At 38.3% G+C, this 19,924-nt stretch overlaps 1 protein-coding gene across 1 annotated transcript in view; it reads right to left on the bottom strand.

The window, feature by feature from the left end:
• Positions 1-16,862, bottom strand: part of LOC310892362 (potassium voltage-gated channel subfamily KQT member 1-like) — a 522,172-nt gene extending 505,310 nt beyond the window's left edge. The window contains exons 1-2 of the mRNA XM_083820035.1: positions 16,738-16,862; positions 14,528-15,097 (exon numbers count right to left, since the gene is read on the bottom strand). Coding sequence (XP_083676161.1) covers positions 14,528-14,910 — 383 coding nt within the window. The 5' untranslated portion in view covers positions 14,911-15,097; positions 16,738-16,862. The remainder of the gene's footprint in view (positions 1-14,527; positions 15,098-16,737) is intronic.
• Positions 16,863-19,924: the final 3,062 nt, after the last annotated feature.

The following is a 19,924-nucleotide window of genomic DNA, read 5'->3' as shown; positions in this document are numbered from 1 at the left end:
ATACACACACACACACCAATCAGAATGTAAAGGCACTTCAGTAGTTCAGTAGTTCAGTAGTTCAGTAGTTCAGTAGTTCAGTAGACAAAGGGCATTAGAGGGAAATAGCTTCAAAAGCCACTCTTCATTGATAAAAAAAAAAAAGTGTTTTACAGTCTATTACATTTCAGGTATCACTGGGAAATACTGTACAAGATTATGTTTCATTCCATGTATAAATGACTGAAAAAAATTGTTCAGCATGCATACACAGTACTCACTGTTACATGGAAGATCCAAAATACAGAAAAAAATATAGTACAGGCAATCTAAATAAAACAGTCTTTCTTGCTAGTACTATCAACTGAAAGTAGTGAACAAACCAAAGGTCAGTTCTACTGCTGAAGCATATACTTGACATGTGATAATGTTTTTGTTTTGTTGTTGGCGTTGGTGTTGTTTTCTTCCTCCAGGCTCTTATACTGTCCAGTTTTGAGTTCCTCCTAGTGTAATAGGAACTCAAATCAAGGCTTTCCCAGTACAAAGAGCTCCTTTTCGATCACAGCTCCCCCAAATGCTGGAAATCTCCCTCACTTGTGTCCGGGGGAGGTGGGCAAGACAGGGCTGGAGCTGAGTCCCCTGAGGTGCCATTCAGGATTCAGGGTTTACACAGCAGCCCCAGGGACAGCCTGTAGCCATTGCTGGAGATATCCCTGCCACAGCAATGGAGCTGTGTCCTAGCACGCACTACAGGCACCTGGAAAGAAGCCATGGAGTTGAGCTGGGTGAGCCAGCAGTATCTGTGTTATGACAGAAGTGCTGGAGACAAGCAGTGGAAACCAAGGTCAAATCCTCCCTGCTCCCCACGTAGATCCGTGCTCACAGAAGAAACAGTCCTTTCGCACCTTTTCTTCTAATACAGTGGAACTTGCATTTCCTTCTCCCTCTGATATCTTCAACAGTCAGCACACACTGCTTTCATGTCTTTTTTAAGGTTATTATCCCTGTCATTAAGCCATGCACCAGAATACAGGTTAGTTTTGAGAAGTCTAACCCTTAAATATAAAAGGCTTAATTAGCTGCCAACTGATCTGCTGAATTCAAGAAGCTTCAGCTTTATTGCCTCTTAAGACAGTCAGGAAACCCACAGCTTCTCTGGGCAACCTGTTCTAGCACCTCACCACCCCCATAGTGAAGAATCTCTTCCTTATATCTAATCTAAATCTATCCTCTTTTAGTAGTATTATCTCTCAAAATACCTGTATTTCTTTCCCTTGCAATTTTTCACTCTTCTGATGAGAGAAAATCTTGTGTTCTCTTATCACCTGTTTGCAGACTTTCCCTTCCCTCTCTCAAATCAGAAAGGCAATAATCTGAGAATTCTTCATTTGACTTTGGAATATCACTGAGCACAGTTCACACTAACAAAAAATTGGGTTGCCATGCTTTCGCAAAACAGGTTTTGCTAAATACACTATATTTTAATATTTCTTCATTTCTATTCAATTCCTTAATCCTTATGCATACAAGAAAAATAAATCTTCCATGTTTTTAAACCACTATCCTTAAATCTCTTTCATGTGTTAACAAACTTAAATTAGCAGTACTAGTGCCTTGGACAGTTGATCAGCCAGTGTTAAAGGTTACAAGTAAGTGCCTCTCAGTGTCCTGAGAGCACTCTCCATTTTGGAGAGTAGACAGTGCAACTGTAAACATGTTTCTGTTGTTCCTGTAGCCAGGGACAAATTCTGTGTATGAGATTAATTGGCTAGGAGTATGTTCCACTGAAGCATACACACACTTAGAAGTAGTAGGTTAACTACAACACTGACAGCAAAATGATGTCATGTACTTTATCAAAGGTGAACTCTTTCAAGGTCATGCTGTAGCTCATTTCCATGGAAGACAAGCCTAATGAAAGCTTTTAAAGGAGAAGTATTAACTATTTCTCCTTTTGAGTCTTGCATCAAATAATACCATTTCTAGCAAAGACTATTTGTGCATGTGTTTTCCTTTTTTTTTTTAATCTACTGCAGATAAGTGTACTTGAAGTGATGATATATGAAATGCTTGTGGGAATGTTATCTCTTGAACAACAAAAAAGGACGGGGGAGGAGGGAACAAACTTATAAACTAGAAGATTGAGATATACTCCTTAGCAACCAAATACAAAATAATTTCTTCGTGGCCTTTGGGGCTTGCCAAACTTAATTGACTCTGCAAAAGTGTGTTTTGAAAGAGGAAAACATTACTAGAAAATGTGAGCTCTGTACTGTAAGAAAAATCAACACAAATTATTATATGAAAGCTACTGAAGTCAGTAGGGTTTAGATGCCTTGATTGTGAGTCAATGATGTTTTTAATACAACCAGACACATCTTTCCCGGGATGCCCTCCCTCCTCAAAACTGAGCTACTGTGACTTACTTTGCTATATAAAAGCCCTTCAGCTAGATAATTGCAAATCACAGAATCACACAGAAGGGTTGAGGTGGGAAGGGCCTTCTGGAGGCTGTCTGGCCCAACCCCTGCTCCAGCAGGGCCACCCAGAGCATGCTGACCAGGACCACGTCCTGGTGGTTTTTGAAGATCTGCAAGGAGGAGACTCCACAACCTCTCTGGGCTGCCTGTGCCAGTGCTCCATCACCTGCTCAGTACAGAAGGGTTCCTGATGTTCAGAGGGAACCTCCTGTCTGCCAGTTTGTGCCCACTGCCTCTTGTCCCCTGGCACTGGGCACTGATGAAAAGAGCCTGGCTCTGTCCTCTTTGCACCCTCCCTTCAGGTATTTATACACAAATGGCTTAGTTGTGTCTCCAGTTTAAATCAAAAAAAAAAAAAAAAAAGTTTTGTTTTGTTTTTTCCCTCCCTTAGATGAATTCTCTTTATCCTATCTACTTGTTCCAGCAAGCTGTGAAGGCAAAATGAACTACTAACACAGTGGGGCACAAGAAATCCAATTGCTTCAGCTGGAGATAAATTACAAGAAAAAGAGATTGGACTGAGGGTAGTATGTTCAAGTAAATCTATGTGCAATTACATCCATCTGAGCTTCAGCTTCCTTCTTGCTGGTAGTCAACCAATTTGTCCAGTCCAGAATAATAGCTTTAAGACAGTCTGTTGTTAGGGAGAACAAATGACTTTAGCCACCAGAAAATAATATGAAGGGTTCCAAAGGTGTAGGTTGCTTTTTATTTTAGGTGGCTATTTTGAGACAGGCATATTAAGATGGGCATTCCATTTTTTCATGTTATGGAAGTGCAAGGTATTCTCATTCCTGAGTGCATGAATCAATCCAATTTCTTCTAAATGCAATTCAACTGTTTTATGTTCAAAAGCCACATGTTTCTATGAAACATTCCTGCTAGTTTGAGTAAAGTCTCATTCCTATTGCTTATGTATTTTTGTTACCCAAAGACTTTTCTGACTAAGTCATAAAGAGAAGAATAATTTGCCTGTGTGCCTTTGTAGGCAGGTTTCAATGTCTATCAGTCCTCTCACAGATTTATTTCTGGTCTCCTGGGCTTGATGTTTTGTTGAAAGATTTTGTGCTTGTATATAAGTGATCATACACAAATTAGAGTTGGTCAGAAAATTTGGTAAAGGAACAATTTTCTGCTGAAAATACCAATATGAGAATACCAATTAGAAAGTAGTCTGGGAATGTGTTGGTTTCAGCAGAACTGGAAGAGACCAGACAGGTTTAACAGAAGCTTGCTTAGCTTTGGACTCTGCTAACTGGCAGTCTGCCTGGCGGGGAATTGGGCATATCTGACTTTCTGTTTTGCCTCAGAATAAAATATTTTCAGTGATTTGAAGCCTTCAACCAAAGGAAAATTCTAGCTATAATATGGGTATACTGAGGATATCTATTTTCAGTTATGTAGGTTGCAGCCAAAAAAGCCTGATAGCCCAATTGCATGTAACATGAAGGTGTCCATCTGGCTCTAATCAGAAGACAACTGAAAAGGACACAGTGTGTGTCTGTTCAGGTTAAAATCTTATGAGTCTTGATTTCTGGTGGGAAGGAAAGATACTTGTTTGTTTTCTGTGGACATGACAGATGATGTTTTCGAATGCTTCTAACCTGCAATACTGCTTTCTGTTATTGCATAAACTCTTCCACAAACTTTTCTTTCTGTCTTGGATCTACAGCTGTCTGCATTGCACTGCTTCATTTTTTTCTGAGAGCTAAGTTAGCTTCAGCTTTGGTCATACTGCATATTCCTGACCTCACCTCAGAGCATGCCAGCATTCAGATCATGGAATATCTACAGGGAGTATACCTTAGGTCCACGTCAGTAGAATATTACAGGAGCATTAACCAGAGAAATACAGATACTGAAAGATATCATTTGGTGTCCTGATGTTAAGATGACAAACATGAAAAGAGAAAGAAAGCTGTAATCTAGACAAGCAATTTCAGTTCTGTTCACCCTTAAATACCTGGAATAAGCACCTGATAAAAGTAATAGAAAGTGGACAGAGAGAGAAGGAAGCCTGGCTGTAGCAGTTGGGGAAGGTAAAGGAGACCAAGAAGAAAATAAACATGCCCTACTGGATATGACCAGTGGTCCATCTAGCCCAGCACTCTGAATGACAATTGGCAAGAGAAAATACTGTTTAGGAGGAGCACATGAATCTGGCCATCTTTGCAGTCCATGACTTGTCCATTTCACCATTCCCTTTCAGAACTGTGAATATTTTCTATATACACAACCAACAATAGTAGCAAGATCCAATAGTTCACTATCCACCAGAGAAGGAAAGACTTCTTTTTATCTGTATTAAACTCATTTCCTACTTTAGTTGTTTGCCCCTCGTTGCCGTAGTCTGGGATTTGGTGAACAACACTTCATGATTCAGTTTACCCATCTCTTCGGAGTGTACATGTCAGAAAATGTGAAAGGGAGTAGCAAAAGGAAGAGAAATTATGGAAAGAGTATAAAGAAATAACAAAAATGGAAAGCAAGGGAATCACAGAGAGAAATGTATAAAGATAAAAGAAGAGCATTCAGATCAGCAAATGGAAGACAGAAAAAGAGATTTGGACATTAAGATAAACTGCAAGGCAGAAACGGGATGTGCATTCACCAGTGCTTCACAAGTTTAAAAGCAGCATGTCAGTACCTTTACAGTGAAAGGATAAGATTGCTTTACACAGCAAAAGCTTACATCAAGTTTGTTGCATTTTGCTGGTGCAGTAACCAGAGGCCAAGATATCTTTTTAATTTGCAGTAGCTCCTGGCTTTTTTTTTTTCAGGTTTGTGAAAAAACAGATTTTCTTGTTTCAAAACAAATTAAGAAGTTGATCATGAAGACTTAGGAGATCAGCTGTTAGCTTAGTCATTAAAATACTACCCTATTAAATATATTTTGAGGATCAAACTTCTGTAACTTTCTTTAATACTGCCAGAAATATCAACTTGGCAAAGAGATGGCTGTCCACATAAAGTCTAGACATATCAATTCTGTATTTTTCTTTCTCTGCCATAAACCTCTTGAATGTAATAACCACATCTCATGATCTAAAACACACAACTACTATGGAACTTTCTAATTTTATGTCACTCTTTGAAACTTTCACTTATTGGTTTTACTGCTGCTTTGAAAAACAAAACTAAATAATTCTCAAAGTTTTGTTAGATTTTTAATATGCATCATGATGAATCAGACATAATCAGCAGTAAATTTACCTTTAAAAAAAAGTTTTCTAATGGTACTTTTGCTTTTTCCAAAATTACTGGAATTCTTGCAAATATTATGTAAAAATTGACTTGTTATTATAATTTATAATTATAGTAAATAATAAGGTCTTGGCTGTGAATCAGTAAGTCTTGGCATAAAAAATGGGGTTTTTCAGCTTTTTTATTTTTAAAGTACACAAATTGATACAATACAAATTATCTTCAATAAATGACTGAAACCAAAAAAAAAAAAAAAAACCACATTATTTGTCATGTTCTACTCAGGAATACTATCCAGAAACTAAGTTGACCAAGCTATTTGTTTTGAGGCATCTCAGTTAATTACTGCCAGTACTTCAGTCTCTTTCAGATGGGGATAATCTTGTCCTATGTGTTTTAGAAGCAATTAGTATTTCTAAAACACCTAGAAAAGCAATAGAGGGATTTACACACATACGTTGCTATTCTGTATGCTTCTTGGGACCTTTGATCTGCATGTGTATGAATTACCACAAACCAGCTTGAATCAATAGTTTATACTAATGCTGTTCAATTCACAGCATGAGCAACACATCATAGCAAAAGATCTCTTACTTCAAATTATGAAACCATGAACCTGAATCAACTGACCAAAGATCTGTTATTCTTAACGCATCCATGCCTCATATTAGTAATAAGCACTTTACATTTTTAAAGTATTTAACGTATCTGCTGCTCTTTAGAGAACACTAAGATTTGGATTTTGCCTTTTCTTTGAGTTTAGCTTGCACTAGGCCAAAACTGGCAGAATACATTCATGCATTACAATTGTCAGAAGCACTGATTTTAGAGAAACCTTTTCTTCAGTGTCCTGCCATTCCTAGGGTTTAAGCTTCCTGATTCAATTGAGTGCCTGTATCTTCCATTAATGTCTGTGGTGTTTTTTGTCTTTTTTGCTTATATCTCTGTATGTCCTGTTATCAGAACAGCTAGATGTCCTTTCCTTCCCTGGGCATAGGAATCAAGCTTCCATTCTGATTATGTATCAAGCTTCGCACACTAAGTCTTTATAGAAGAGACCTAATCCACTTCTTCACAGAAATTCACAGAAATAGTTCATCATATGACAACATGACTTTATGATCAGTTTTTATGATTGATATATTTACCATTGAATTTGGCTGTGAATCAGAAAAATCAGGAAGTTTTGACATGCATCTTCATGCCGCATCGTCTTTTGGTACTAATTCATAGGGACAGAAAATTATGACCACCATTCACAGAGTAACACTGACCTCTTTGCAGTACTTAATGTTCCTGAACCTCTGTATTAAAAAGGTGAGAGAACAAATACATGTAATGATGCTGTGCAAATATATCCAGCATTAAGTTATTGCCAGCTTGTTGATTATCCTAAAGATATCTGAAGCACTCTTCTTGAACTTGATGTGAAGCAGAGTCCACAGTTTAACAAGCAATTGTAACATTAGCATCAAGAAATGTCTTTTTACTTTGTTGCATTCTGTAAGAGCAGAAGGTTTTTCCACAAAAGTGTAACCAATTTCCATCAACAGCACTGTATCAACGCCACACTACAGTGTTTGTTTTCACTATAGAAACAAATGGCTTCTCTATAGAAACAACATTAGCCTGTGGGGACGTTAATGCATATTCTTTGCATGGTCTGTTACAAAATGGAGCTTCTAGAATAAGATGGATTGAATTTCTTACATAAATGATGGAAAAAGTCATCAATAATTTCACAAAATTAAAATAAAACTTACTTGGCCTCTGGCTTTGTGCTCTGTGGTTAGGTTATTCTGTGCCTAAAAAGAAGTAAGATCAGATCAAAGTTCTTCCTTAGGAACTTTCGTAACATCTCTCTCTTGAAAAGGCTCTTTGGTGCCAAATAATCTAATTGAGCTCCAAGTGAAGTGTTTTCATCTTTGGGCTTATTAATTTTTCTTTCCTCTATCCAACTGCTTATTTTAACAAAACTTGAAGAAACTTAATATCTCTGACACGTCTCATCCTCTGTCAATATTTGCTGAAACTCGCCAACTGGCTCAAAAGTTTCTGGTAAGTAACTTTCAGACAGACGCACTCAGACAGTGTGGTTGCATAAACCTCATTTCCTTAGGAAAAGAGGCTAAAAATTAATGACTGTTCCCATATATTTTTAGAACAGCCCAATCCTGGAACTTTACAGAATCCTAAAGATAATTCTGTTTAACATTAGTGTGCCTCCATTAGCAACTTAATCCATTCCATTTCATAATCCAGTTGAACAGGCAATCCTAAGCAGTAAAAGGAACCTGTCACTTTAATAAAATTAATAGCTCTTCAATTTCTTCCCTTTAATTCTGTGCAACTTTTGGTACCCGATGTTTGTCCTCACAGACAAGATATCAGCTTAATGCTGCAAGGCAGATGGTGCATAGATGAAAAGCAGTAGCTGGAGGAGTTCTAAACTGGAAAACTTGTCAGTTCAATTTCTTTGTAAAATATCCAGATAAGTAACAGTTATGCTGGCAAAAAACACCCTGAATCCAATAATAATAAAGAGCCCTAACTTACCCTTATGAAAGCACATCATGTCCAGACCTAAGCTTTGACATCAAGGTCAAAAACAAAATCTCGAAAGCAGTCATATGCTTATAATTACTCCGAACTTTAGCTGTTGCTAGTGTCGGTCATATTACAATCACATCGTTGGAAAAAGCAAAATATCTGCTTGCATTCTAAAGATAATTGTGGGAAGGACAGAGATGGGGATTTGACAGTCCCTTTAAGATAAACAGATATAAATAGTGGGCTACAGGTTCCATTTACTGATAAAGACAGAACACCAGGCTAACTTATTTGTTAAATATATTCAGTTTCACTGGGCGTTGTTACACCCGAAGAACCAAAAAACATGTGCACCAGCAGCCCAGAGATATTAAAAGGAACTAGACTCATATTTTTGCCTTTTAATGCTCTTTACATCAGCAGCTGTAGGACAAACAAAAACAGAATATCAACCAGAACGGTGGCTCTTTGCATCAATGGTAGTTCCTTTGCATTAACAGAACATGACTGCAGTGTTTCTTACATGAAGATGAGAAAAAATAAATAAAAAATAAAAATAAAAAAAGAAGAAAAACAATAAGAGAAAATTTCATTTTTTATTTCGCCCCAGTGATCTCAATTCTTTTGAATTCTCAATTCTTTGTATTATGCATGCTGACACACTTCCTTACATAGTACCCCTTCCACAGGAAAACACCCTTAGCAAGCCAGCCAAATTTTTTCAAACATGTTCTTGTTCTTCTGTTCCATCCTTCCAAAGTTATAAATTATACAACATTTTCATATATTTGGAAGTCTCATTCATTTTTAAGTTACTCAACAGTCATTCCTTACTTGAGTTCTTCTCACCAAACTGCCAGGAACGTGCATGTGTGTACGTATATGTGCCTCTCAATGAAGAAGCTATGGGAGCCAGTATGAAGGAGGGGTGTAACAAAGCAAACTTAGGGCTTGTTTTCATATGCAACTGAGCTAACAACATAGTTCTCTGGTAATAAAAAGGACAGCTCTCATTCATCCCATTGCAGTTTTGGCCAACTGGTTAGGACCAGCTCCAGCACTAGTTAGACCTTTTGTTGAGATGCTCTAACTCCTTAAGGTATCAAAAGCTACCCATTCTTTTGCTGAATTAGTGAGTTCACTTAGTGAACTAATTCATGATTTCACTTACAGAAATTACTGAATTTCAGTGATTTCAGTGAGTTGACTTAGCTTAGGAGGGCTAGAATGAGTGCCAGAAACAGCATGCATTATGGCAGAAGCGTGTGGCTAGGAGAGAAGGGGAAGTGAGAGAGGAAACCTTCCCCTGGTGGTAGTGGTAAACTATTATACCAATTGTGAAACCATACCCTAGGGAGGACATTTTTCTTATCTTTCCCATGCAATAAATAGAGTGAAAGATAGCATCCCCGAGGAGTGATTCAAAACAATAGCTATTATCCTCTCTGAGTCACCATTTGGAGTCTTCCCCCCATAAATCTTAAGAGAGCCTGGAGTACAGGGTTTGTTGCTAAGCAAAGTCTGCATTTGTGAAGTGTTTTGCAGTCAAACCAGGTGGTCTGCAGTACTTGCCAGGCAACTTTCAGTGTGTTACTTTGCAATTATTTTGTACAGTTTTATTTAACAGATGACTATGACCCTCTAGGATCACTAAGAGAACAAGAGTGGACAGTACTTAGAGATGCTGAATGTTTATAACTAACCTGAGAGAAGGCCATCCTCTTTTTGCTACTGGACTAGGTTTCTTCTGGCATAAAGAGCTGAACTGTCTCAGTGCTCCAAGGATAGCCAAGGACAGATAAATTTGAATGGCAAGGAGCAAGCTGAATGGCTAATGCAGATGAGGAAAGCAGAACCAGAGGTGGTTGGTTAGCAATGGCCTGTTAGATCAGCTCACCCCATCCCACAGGAAGCTATGGGATATAAAGATTGGTCTAGCTTTTAAATGAGAACAAGGTCTAACACTCATTTAACAAGTGGAGAAACCAGCACAAAGTAACCTTGAACAGCTGCAAGTTCTCAAACTTTTGCGGTGTTACACGACAAGAAAGTGGCAGGCCTGAGAACACATTTTAAGAGTCCCTCTCATGGGCCTCCCTCTTGCCTTAGACTTGCCTGCCTTTTCAACCAGCCTGTGGTTTCTCTACTGACTGCCAGCAAGCCTTCCAGCTGTGCTAACTCCAGCAGTGATGCTGACATCCGTTTGCTAAGAACTGGAAAAAGACCAACAGCTCCTTTCATATCTCCCTGCAGTCATTACTTCTTCTTCACTATTGACTTGGATGAGATTCAAACCAGTTGCCTACGGGTGAAAGGTTCCTTCTCCTGTCTTGAATTCCACGCTCCCTCTTTCCCCTAGCTTCCGGCTGTCGTCTTCTACCCATTCTTCCTCCCAGTGCCTCTCTGTGAGTTTCAGCTGTCCCACAATCCCAGCACCTTGTGCCCGTCCAGCCTCCTGATCTCCAAAAACTACTAGACCTTGTTTGTCCTTCCCACCTAAGTATGCTTCTCTTTGTTCTTGAGCTAGCCTGCTCTTTACCCCTTTTCCTCCAGATTCAGCATCACTAGCACCAGTCTCAGTTTCTAAGACAATCAAACTTAGGCTTCTGTCCCTGTCTCAGGTTCTCATCTATCCCTGTTTCATCAGACTCAGTGTAGCAATTTGTTCTGTTTCTTTGCTTCTCAAAGTGCTACCCACCCAGGTTCCCTCTAAGCTTCTGGCTTTTATCTAGAAAGTTTGGTTAACCAGGCAACAGCAGCTGAAAATCAGAAGCCTCAGGATGTTCTAGAGAAATGGAAAAGATAGTGCAAGGGGGTTGAACTGCAGTGAGTGAAAAGAACAGGGCAGATCTGAAGGGAAAAAGTACTGTGGACCCACCTTGCTTGCTGAAATATAGGGGCAGTTAGCCTCAGTACAAATTTGTGCAAGCTTGGTTATTTTCTTCCTGGGGCCGGAGTAGGTGCAGCGGTGCAGCACAGGGCTGCACCCTGATGCAGACATAGCCTTAGGCTGATACAAGGTGTTCTCTGTCACTCACATTCAGAACAAATTAACATATGAAAGGAAACCTTTACTTTTTCTCCCTGAAACCATACTGTTCTCTTCCCTTCAGTCATCACTTATGTGTATGAGTGCATGTGGCTGCACATATAGTACACCTTTTACTTCAAAAGGCCTGAGTTGCACCTCCTACTACTTGTTCTGTGCCTCTATAAACATGGCAGAGGAGCCAGACCATCTCCACCCCTTGTCTATGGCCAAGGTGGCCTCCAAAGGCTTGGAAACATTCCCCAATCACAATTATGCACTAGCACTTTAATCATATACATTGGATTCTGCTTTTGGTTTATGATCATTGCTATCTGTTATCTAAACCACGGTCAATAATCTTATTAAACAGGAAAACTGTCTGGTCTAATCCCTTTACACTCTTCACATTTATGTGAACAAAATTCAAAAAAAAAAAAAAAAAGAATGCCATATTCTAAAATATCATTGAACCATTTGCCATTCCATTTGTAATTATATATAACTATATATGTTTCAGAAAAGTAAATGCATCACATGAATAAGGCTCCACTTACAATTAAATGATTTAAATGTGTGGATTTGCCAAGTAATTTCATTACCATGCATAACTTATCACCAATACATAAGAACAAGAAAATTACATATTGCACTTTTCTTTCAAAAGATAAAATATGATGGTTCTACTCTGATATCTTCACATGAGGCTGTGATTTATACAAGTGATAGTTGAGCTTAGAAATCAAATGCAAGCCAGGTATGCGCTTCTTTTTCTGGAATGAGGACCATATGGCAAACAGCTGGACTCTAACATATATTGATACCTAATACCTTAAGGGTCTTACGTGGCAGCAAGAACTGGTTGGTTAGGATCAATGTATTGCTTTTGCATGTCACAGCTGTTTTTGAAGCCCTCACCTCTTTCTAACTTGTCATTGTGATCTTCTACCTTGTTCTTGATGCTTTCAGGAACTCAGTATTTCACAGCATTTCCTGTGAAGCTCAAAATTACCTAAGTGGAAGATTTGCAGGATTGGAAGGGGGAATTCTCAAGAAAACCCACTCAATCTATAATCATTTTGTTTTGAAACAATGATTTTAGCCTGGAATAACTCCACTGAAATAACACTAATTCCAGATTTAATTAGGCAAAAATACTTTCTTTTTCTAACAAGCATTATCTTGAGAAAGACAAAAAATTATCTTGGTAATTTCAGAATGCAAAAGGAGCATCACTACCTAGAGTACTTGCTGTTCCCTCTCTTTGCCTGTTTTCATAAAAGTTAGGTTCTTTGTAGCAGAACTGACTCCTGATCAGAACAGACTCCAGCCCTGCCTGGACACAAACTTCCCATAGGTTTGTACTTGAGTTATTGAGTCCTTGTGGCATGTGAAGGACAAAAGGACAATTAAGGGACACTGTTGTTCCCCCAGGCTACACACATTTCAACTACATAGTTGGAAGATTGGATTTGTTATAAAATAGTCATTGTCATCATAAGAGTGAATCTACATAAATTGCAACAAAACCACAGATATAACAGAGGAAACGTTTTAAAAAATGTTACATCTTTTCTCATTATAAAGTTAATTGTACTTTAGATCAGCACTTTAAATATCATTAAACATTTTTAAATCAATAATGTTATATTTGTTCTTTCCAAAACAGAAACTTGTTATATAAATGAACACACCACGTAGTTATTGGGATAATTATTAGGACAAAGATACTTAAGACAAAATGTTGGTTAAAATTTTTCCTTTTAAGCAATCCTAAAGGAAAAACTTTTTAGAATAGAGTCATTTTACATATTCTTTCATTTAAGTTAGAATCTCTTATACTCTTTAAAATATAAAACTAAAAATCTGCTAAAAATACCAATATTTTCTCCAGTCTTCCAGTATGGATTGATGAGATGTTGGTGTTTCTGTGTGTGTGTGTGTGTGTGTGTGTGAGTGTGTGTGGTTTTCTGTTTGTTTTGAGTTTAAATGTCCTTTGCAGAATATAAGTACCTATTAAAGGTCAACTTTAGTCTGAGATAAAAGTAACACAGATGATAAAACAATTGCATTTTAATAAGGTTAATAAACCCTAACCTGAAATAGGCTTAAATCACGACATATTCAAATCTACAGAAACTGCACCTGTTTAAGCCCTAGGTTATAATCGCATACTATAAGCAATAACATATATAACATATATGTTATATATATTAAATGTTAGAATAACATTTAATGAATCAAAACACCATTTTAAAAAATCCAAAGATGATCCTAAGGTATGAAAGTAAACAAATATTGGTATGACCATCCATTTTACACCAAATAGAAGCATTAAAAGTCACTTTTAAAATTACTGTATCTTTCTCTGAGCAGTTTCTGATTGCAGTAACTGATGATGTTTTTTTCCAAAATGCAGTCAGGCCATAGAAAAGTATATCTGGGATGAACAGAATAATTGCAACACTCTGCATTTCTTCAGGACATATAATAGCTTATTAATAAAAGCAAGGACTTTTGGCACATTTTGCACTCACTGTAGCCAGTGAAACTTCCGCTTGACTCAGTGAGAGCATGACTGGACCCTTTCTACAGCAAAGATGATAAATTATCATTACTGTTTAGTAATATTCAAAATAGTACTTGAGGTCTTGCTAAACAGGCACCATAAGCAGCTTAGAGAAAAAGGTAGCAGCTGTAATAATTTGTTAACCACTGTTTCACAATGGTTAATAGGAACCTTAATGTTCTCCTTGCATGTACTATGTACTTGGTATAATGAAAAACTTTTTGCTAAATTTCTACTCAATGTGTGTTCACACCTGTAAATCAATTTAAATTAGTAATGTTGTGATTAGATGTTTGACCAAAAAATTATGTGTTTTGGCACTTCAGCATGAGCAAAATGCACATAAAAATGTGATAGGCCTGATCACATCATCACATGCTAAAAACTGCAGTATCTGAAGCTAGAACAATGTAAAGTAGCTAAGGCAGCAGTAAGTGCTGCCATGAGCATATCGGACTTCATCTCTGAATTATCACAGATACAGTGTACATCTTTGAAGACAGATATCAAGAATAGACACTGCTCCTTTGGAAATGTTAGTGGATATAGTGGCTGTTCCTTTGTGAAACTGACCTTTCCTTTCCCACTTTCAATGTGCTTATTCATAGAACTACAGTTTTCAGCCTTGGAGCTAACGTACTGTGACTTCTAGCTAATCAAGGGGACAGTTTCAAATTTTTCTTAAACCAAAGATTATGTAAAAATCTAGGTACTTACACAGTAAAATGATAGATAAAACACTTCCATCCACTGGGCCTCTCCAGGAAGTTGTAGACATTTCCCTGTGTACTAGTTTTAGTTAAATAACGGCTATGGAAACACTTTGCTGTACAGGCCCTGTGGACTTCACTTGCTGCCACGGCTGAAGCCTTCGTGCCTTCCTTGGGGTTACAGGGAATTCCAGATCCATTATTCACTGGGGCACCTGGACCCAGCGCCACTGAAGAGTACTGCACGTTGCTTGAGCTCCCCCTGACTTTCAGCAAGGTTGCAGATTTCCTATTTCCATTCAGACTACTAAACTGGGAAGTGGAGCCTTGGACCTGTTCACAGAGGTTATACATTGAGTGCTCAGTGGTTTCTCTGTTATCACAGGACATTCTGTAGCAACGTGCAGGTATTACTAACCCTGATCAATATTTAAAATCATAGAAAATGGTATTGTATGTCCTCCCTGCCCAGGGTGTTCTCCAGCAGCTGATAAGGTGACTTTCTGCTTTTATCATGGATCTTCTCTGTGACACGAGTGTGAGCTGTCAGCCTGTCACCTGCTGTCACTCAGAACCTCTGAAATTAAATAAGGACAACTTATTAGACAAACTACACGTGCTAGGCACCAGATGTAATGGTCTAGAAAAGGAGAGAGATTAAGATTTATGGAAAGAGAAAGAAAATTAAGAATCAAAGTTACATTTTTTAAGAAGGAAGCTTAAAACTATTCAAATACTGCAACATCACAAACTGCAGCAGAGTTGTCTTGAGAGCTGATCCCATGATATTATTTTAAGCTGAGCAGATCCTGAATTGTCCTGTTTAGAGGTGGAACTGTGATAGCTTCCCAGCTTTTATAACGTTACTGTTGCCTGAAGCACACTAGATGGAGGTTTTGAACTTCAACACCTACATAGCAAGATATCTTACCTAGAAAGCCAATGTTACAGAAAGATTTTAAGAATAAAATAAATTATTTCAATCCCTTCATGAGAACTGATCTTGCAACCCACTGTACTCAGATACAATTTTTCCTCACATGTAAAAAGGAATATGCCATTAATGCTAAATATCATTGGGAGGTTAATATTGTTACAAGGGAAAAGATCAAAGACGTCTGGCCCAGTTCTTGATTTTCTTCAAGCCATTTAAAGTTTGCTGCTAACCTTGCTATTCTCTAGGTACTTTCTTGAAACAATAGAACAGAAAATAAGTCTCTTATAGTTCAGTATATATTGGTCATGGGGCAGACCTAGTATGTTGCTAATATACAGATATGAGCAGCAATATTAATCTTTTTGACAGACTGAGAGCAGCTGTCTCTCTGAAGTGTCAGCATTTGTATTGCCTCATTTCTTACACACAACCATGAAAAGTTTCCTTATTTAAAATGCTTCAGTAAAATGAAAATGTTATGAAAGTTTTAAAAATATTAGAGGTATGATGAAAGATACATTTAACTTCAAAGCACCAGGTACTGCTGATGTTAATGTCAAAATTATGTTTGTAATGTAATATTGTAATGTACCATGTCATCCACAATCCAAAGCCCCTGTACCTAGGGGTTGCATCTGACTGTTCCTCCATCAGAAGAGACTCACACCCATACTTTGAGTTATTTAGCCTCATCAGAACTGAGAGAGAGAGAAAAAAAAAAAGTTTCCTTTGTCCCCTCTTTTTAAATTAGGGTTATTTTCTGTTGCTTAAACATCCTCTTGCATAACGGATAAACTTCCATTGTAGTACATCTAAACAAGTCCTCTTAAATTACTCTACAAAATTTTTACATGGAGTACTGGGGTTGTTACAATGTGCTCATTTCTTAACACTGGTAGTGGTAACATGGACTGATGTACTTCTACATTAATTCTATAGCAGATAGAGAAATACTTCCTTTCCCTCATCTGTTCTCTTAACAATGAAAAGCTGTAGGAAATAAACAATAAAGTGAAAACACAAAGCCCCCCAGCCAAGCTGACCTAAAGCAAGAAAATAACATCTGTCAGAAGTTCACTCCCTCTGTATAATTTGTTTTATGGTGCTGAGGCTACTTCTACAAGTTACCAGCACTTGTCAATGTAGCCTCAGCAGGGATTGGCTACCCAGCAGTTCCAAACAAAATTACCTGAAACACATTTGCTAGCCTGCTTAATCAAAACAGGGGATCCCACAAAATCAGAAATAAAGCACAGAAAAAAAATAATTGCAAACAGTACCTACTCTCCTGTTGTGTGTTCCTCTATTCCTTTTCTTTGCTGCTCCCTCAGCTCCATATGGCAGATTCTCTGGATAGGTGCAGGCAAAGCTGCTGCCTGGCTCTGCACCCTGGCTTATCAAGTTCCACCCTGACTAATGCAGGGTCCCTCCCTTTTATCTGCCGTATATGGCTGCTCTTGTAAAAGGCAGAGAAAGAACTGTATGACACTTCTGACAATTTATTTGTGCTTCTTCCTGTTGTCAAAACCAGCAATCACAAGCAACAACTTAATTTTACTGAGGATCATGCCCACTCCTTTTCTTATCTGCATACACTTAATTGCAACAGGTTAATATGAGCATTTCTTTACTTCACACCTTTTACAATTTGAATTTGGTGTTGGTTCAAGCTAGCTGGAGGCTCTGCAGCACCAGAATATAGTATTCCAGATAGTACCACTGAGTCATTGAAAAGGACTGATACCCAATTGGAGCCCAAGAAATCCTTCACTAGGTTTTTGCTCGTGCTTCCTCTTTGAAATGCCTTCCACATCAATTAATAACTTCTCTGCTGTATTAACTTTTCCAGATGGTAATTTCCTAAATGCAAAAACTGTTACCTTCTCTAACCTCTGACCTCTCCCGAATATAACTGTTCAAGCTGTAAATAATTAATCAAAGTGTGCAGGGGAAAAAAATATCTGAAAACAAACAAACAAAACAACAAAACCAATACATATCTTGGATATTTTATGGTTTAAAATCTGTTTATTCTGAGGGAAAAGTAGAATACATTTACAGCTTTAATGTAAATGTGGAAACTCAACATATTAGCAGCTGGTCTGAAATCACTGAAAAAACAGAAAACGGGACATCTGACTCTTATTTTTTGACCAGGCAAAAGATAATGATTTAGTGTTTAGGTTTTATTAGACTGAACTGTGGAAGACGTGAACTTGTTCCTTCACCCCCATAAATGTATATCGCATCTTTCGGTCAAACTCTGAAAAGGCAATTAGTCACCTAACTAACCTATGACTTAGGTGAAACAGAAATGCATGATTATGGGAATGTCTAACTGCTGAAGTTGTCACCAGTTAACTTGTATAAGCGTATAAGGCTCTGCAATTGCATGTGCACAGAAGTGCAGCTTTAATGGCTGACCTCACTTCTCAACTCATGTTTAACCATGACGCAGCCCACATGGTCAGAGCATATCTATTCCACATGGGTAGCATTGTATTTAGCACACGGCAGAGCCAGCATGATAACTTGTATTCAAAAGGCCATGATGGGGAAGCACATGTCTGGTTTTGAGATGCAGATGCAAACCTCTTCTGGCTGACAAGGAGATGACAAGGATGAGACTTGAGAAACATTCCTGTGCTCCTTTGTTCATTCCAAATACCATTCTCAGGACCTAAGCTTTCTGCAAACAGTGCCCTTCAACATCTGCTTTGGGATTGTGAATTCCACTTCCTGAACTGAAGTTAGACATTGCTGGATGTCAAGTAACTTTCTGGTTTAGCAATAGTATCCTTTTTATTATTATTATTATTATTATTATTATTTATTTGGGAATAATTTTGTTGGTAAACAAATTCACCATGTTGTGTGACTTGAAGAGGTTGTGCATAGACTGCCTGTAAGATGCAAAATGCCAATCCCTGCTTTCTTTTGAGCTTCCCAGGCTTGTGAGCCAATGGTCTTACAATGGATTGTAAACCAAAGTTTACTGTGGGTAATTAGGGATCTTGGAATGGGGTATTTGCTTAAGCCCCAAGTTCATATAACATTTCTCTCTGCACTTTTCCTTTCTGAACTCCAGATAAACACCTTTCTAGCAAATATGTTAAGAAGATCAATCATCCATAGAACATTTTGCAATCCACATAATGTGCACTATGAATACCAATATTTTTCATTGCAAGGACATGCTGAATATAAATTATCAAGGCTTGTGTACTATGATATCAGAAGCATGGCCAAAGGTGACACTGGGCTTCCATTCACTCCTAAACACTTGACAATTAAAATATATTGTAGCATTTTATGATATAAGGGATGAACTGAGGGGCTAAATTGCCTTTTATGCATGTTGACAATAATTATTATTTTAGCATTAATATAGATATTCTACAAGGCTAACTGCTTGTCCCAGAGTAGTATCTAACAGTTCTGTAAATGCCTCATTTCCATGATGGAATTGCTGTAAGAAATTAAGATTGACTCCTTCAGTTATGTAGATATTTTCTCTCTGTTTGAAATGAAAATATTTTATTGGAAAAACAAAACAGAAAATACAGGTTCTTCAAGAAATGCTTAAAATCAACTGGCAGCTAGCAAATGTGATGCCCATCTAAAAGAAGGGCCAAAAGAAGGATCGGGGAAACTACAGGCCTGTCAGTCTGACCTCAGTTCTGGGGAAGCTCATGGAGCAGATTATCTTGAGTGCCATCATGCAGCACTCACAGGACAACCAGGTGATCAGGCCCAGATAGTATGGGTTTATCAAAGACAGGTCGTGCTTGATGAACCCAATCTCCTTCTAGGGCAAGGTGACGCGCAGTGGATGAGGGAAAGGCTGTGGATGTGGTCTACCTAGACTTCAGTAAGGCTTTTGACAATGTTTCCCACAGCATTCTCCTGAAGAAGCTGGCTGCTCAAGGCTTGGATAGGTGTACGCTATGTTGGGTTAAAAACTGGCTGAGTGGCTGGGCCCAAAGAGGAATGAATGCGAAAGCTGCCCAGCGGAAAGGGACCAGGGGATATTGGTCAATAGCATCTGAAAAGAGACAGCAGTGTGGTCAGGTAGCCAAGAAGGCCAGCAGCATCCTGGCTTCTATCAGAAATATTGTTCTCAGCAAGACTAGTGAAGAGATTGTCCCCTTGTACTTGGCCCTGGTGAGGGCAAGCCTCGAATACTGTGTTCAGTTTTGGGCCCCTCACTACAAGAATGGCATGCTGGAGCATGTCCAGAGAAGGGCAACAAAGCTGGTGAAGGGTCTAGAAAACAAGTTTTATGTGGTGCAGCTGAGGGAGCTGGGGTTATTCTGCTTGGAGAAAAGAAGGCTCAGGGAAGACCTTATTGTACTTTACAATTACCTTAGAGGAGGTTGTAGTGAGGTGGGGATCGGACTTTTCTCCTAAGCACCAAGTAATAAGACAAGGGGAGATGGCCTCAAGTTGCACCAGTGGAGGTTTATG

The sequence above is a fragment of the Anser anser genome, assembly GCF_964211835.1.
Source record: "Anser anser genome assembly, chromosome: 1".
Taxonomy (NCBI): domain Eukaryota; kingdom Metazoa; phylum Chordata; class Aves; order Anseriformes; family Anatidae; genus Anser; species Anser anser.
Note: the sequence above shows the minus strand (reverse complement) of the source record. Positions and strands in the feature narration are given on the sequence as shown.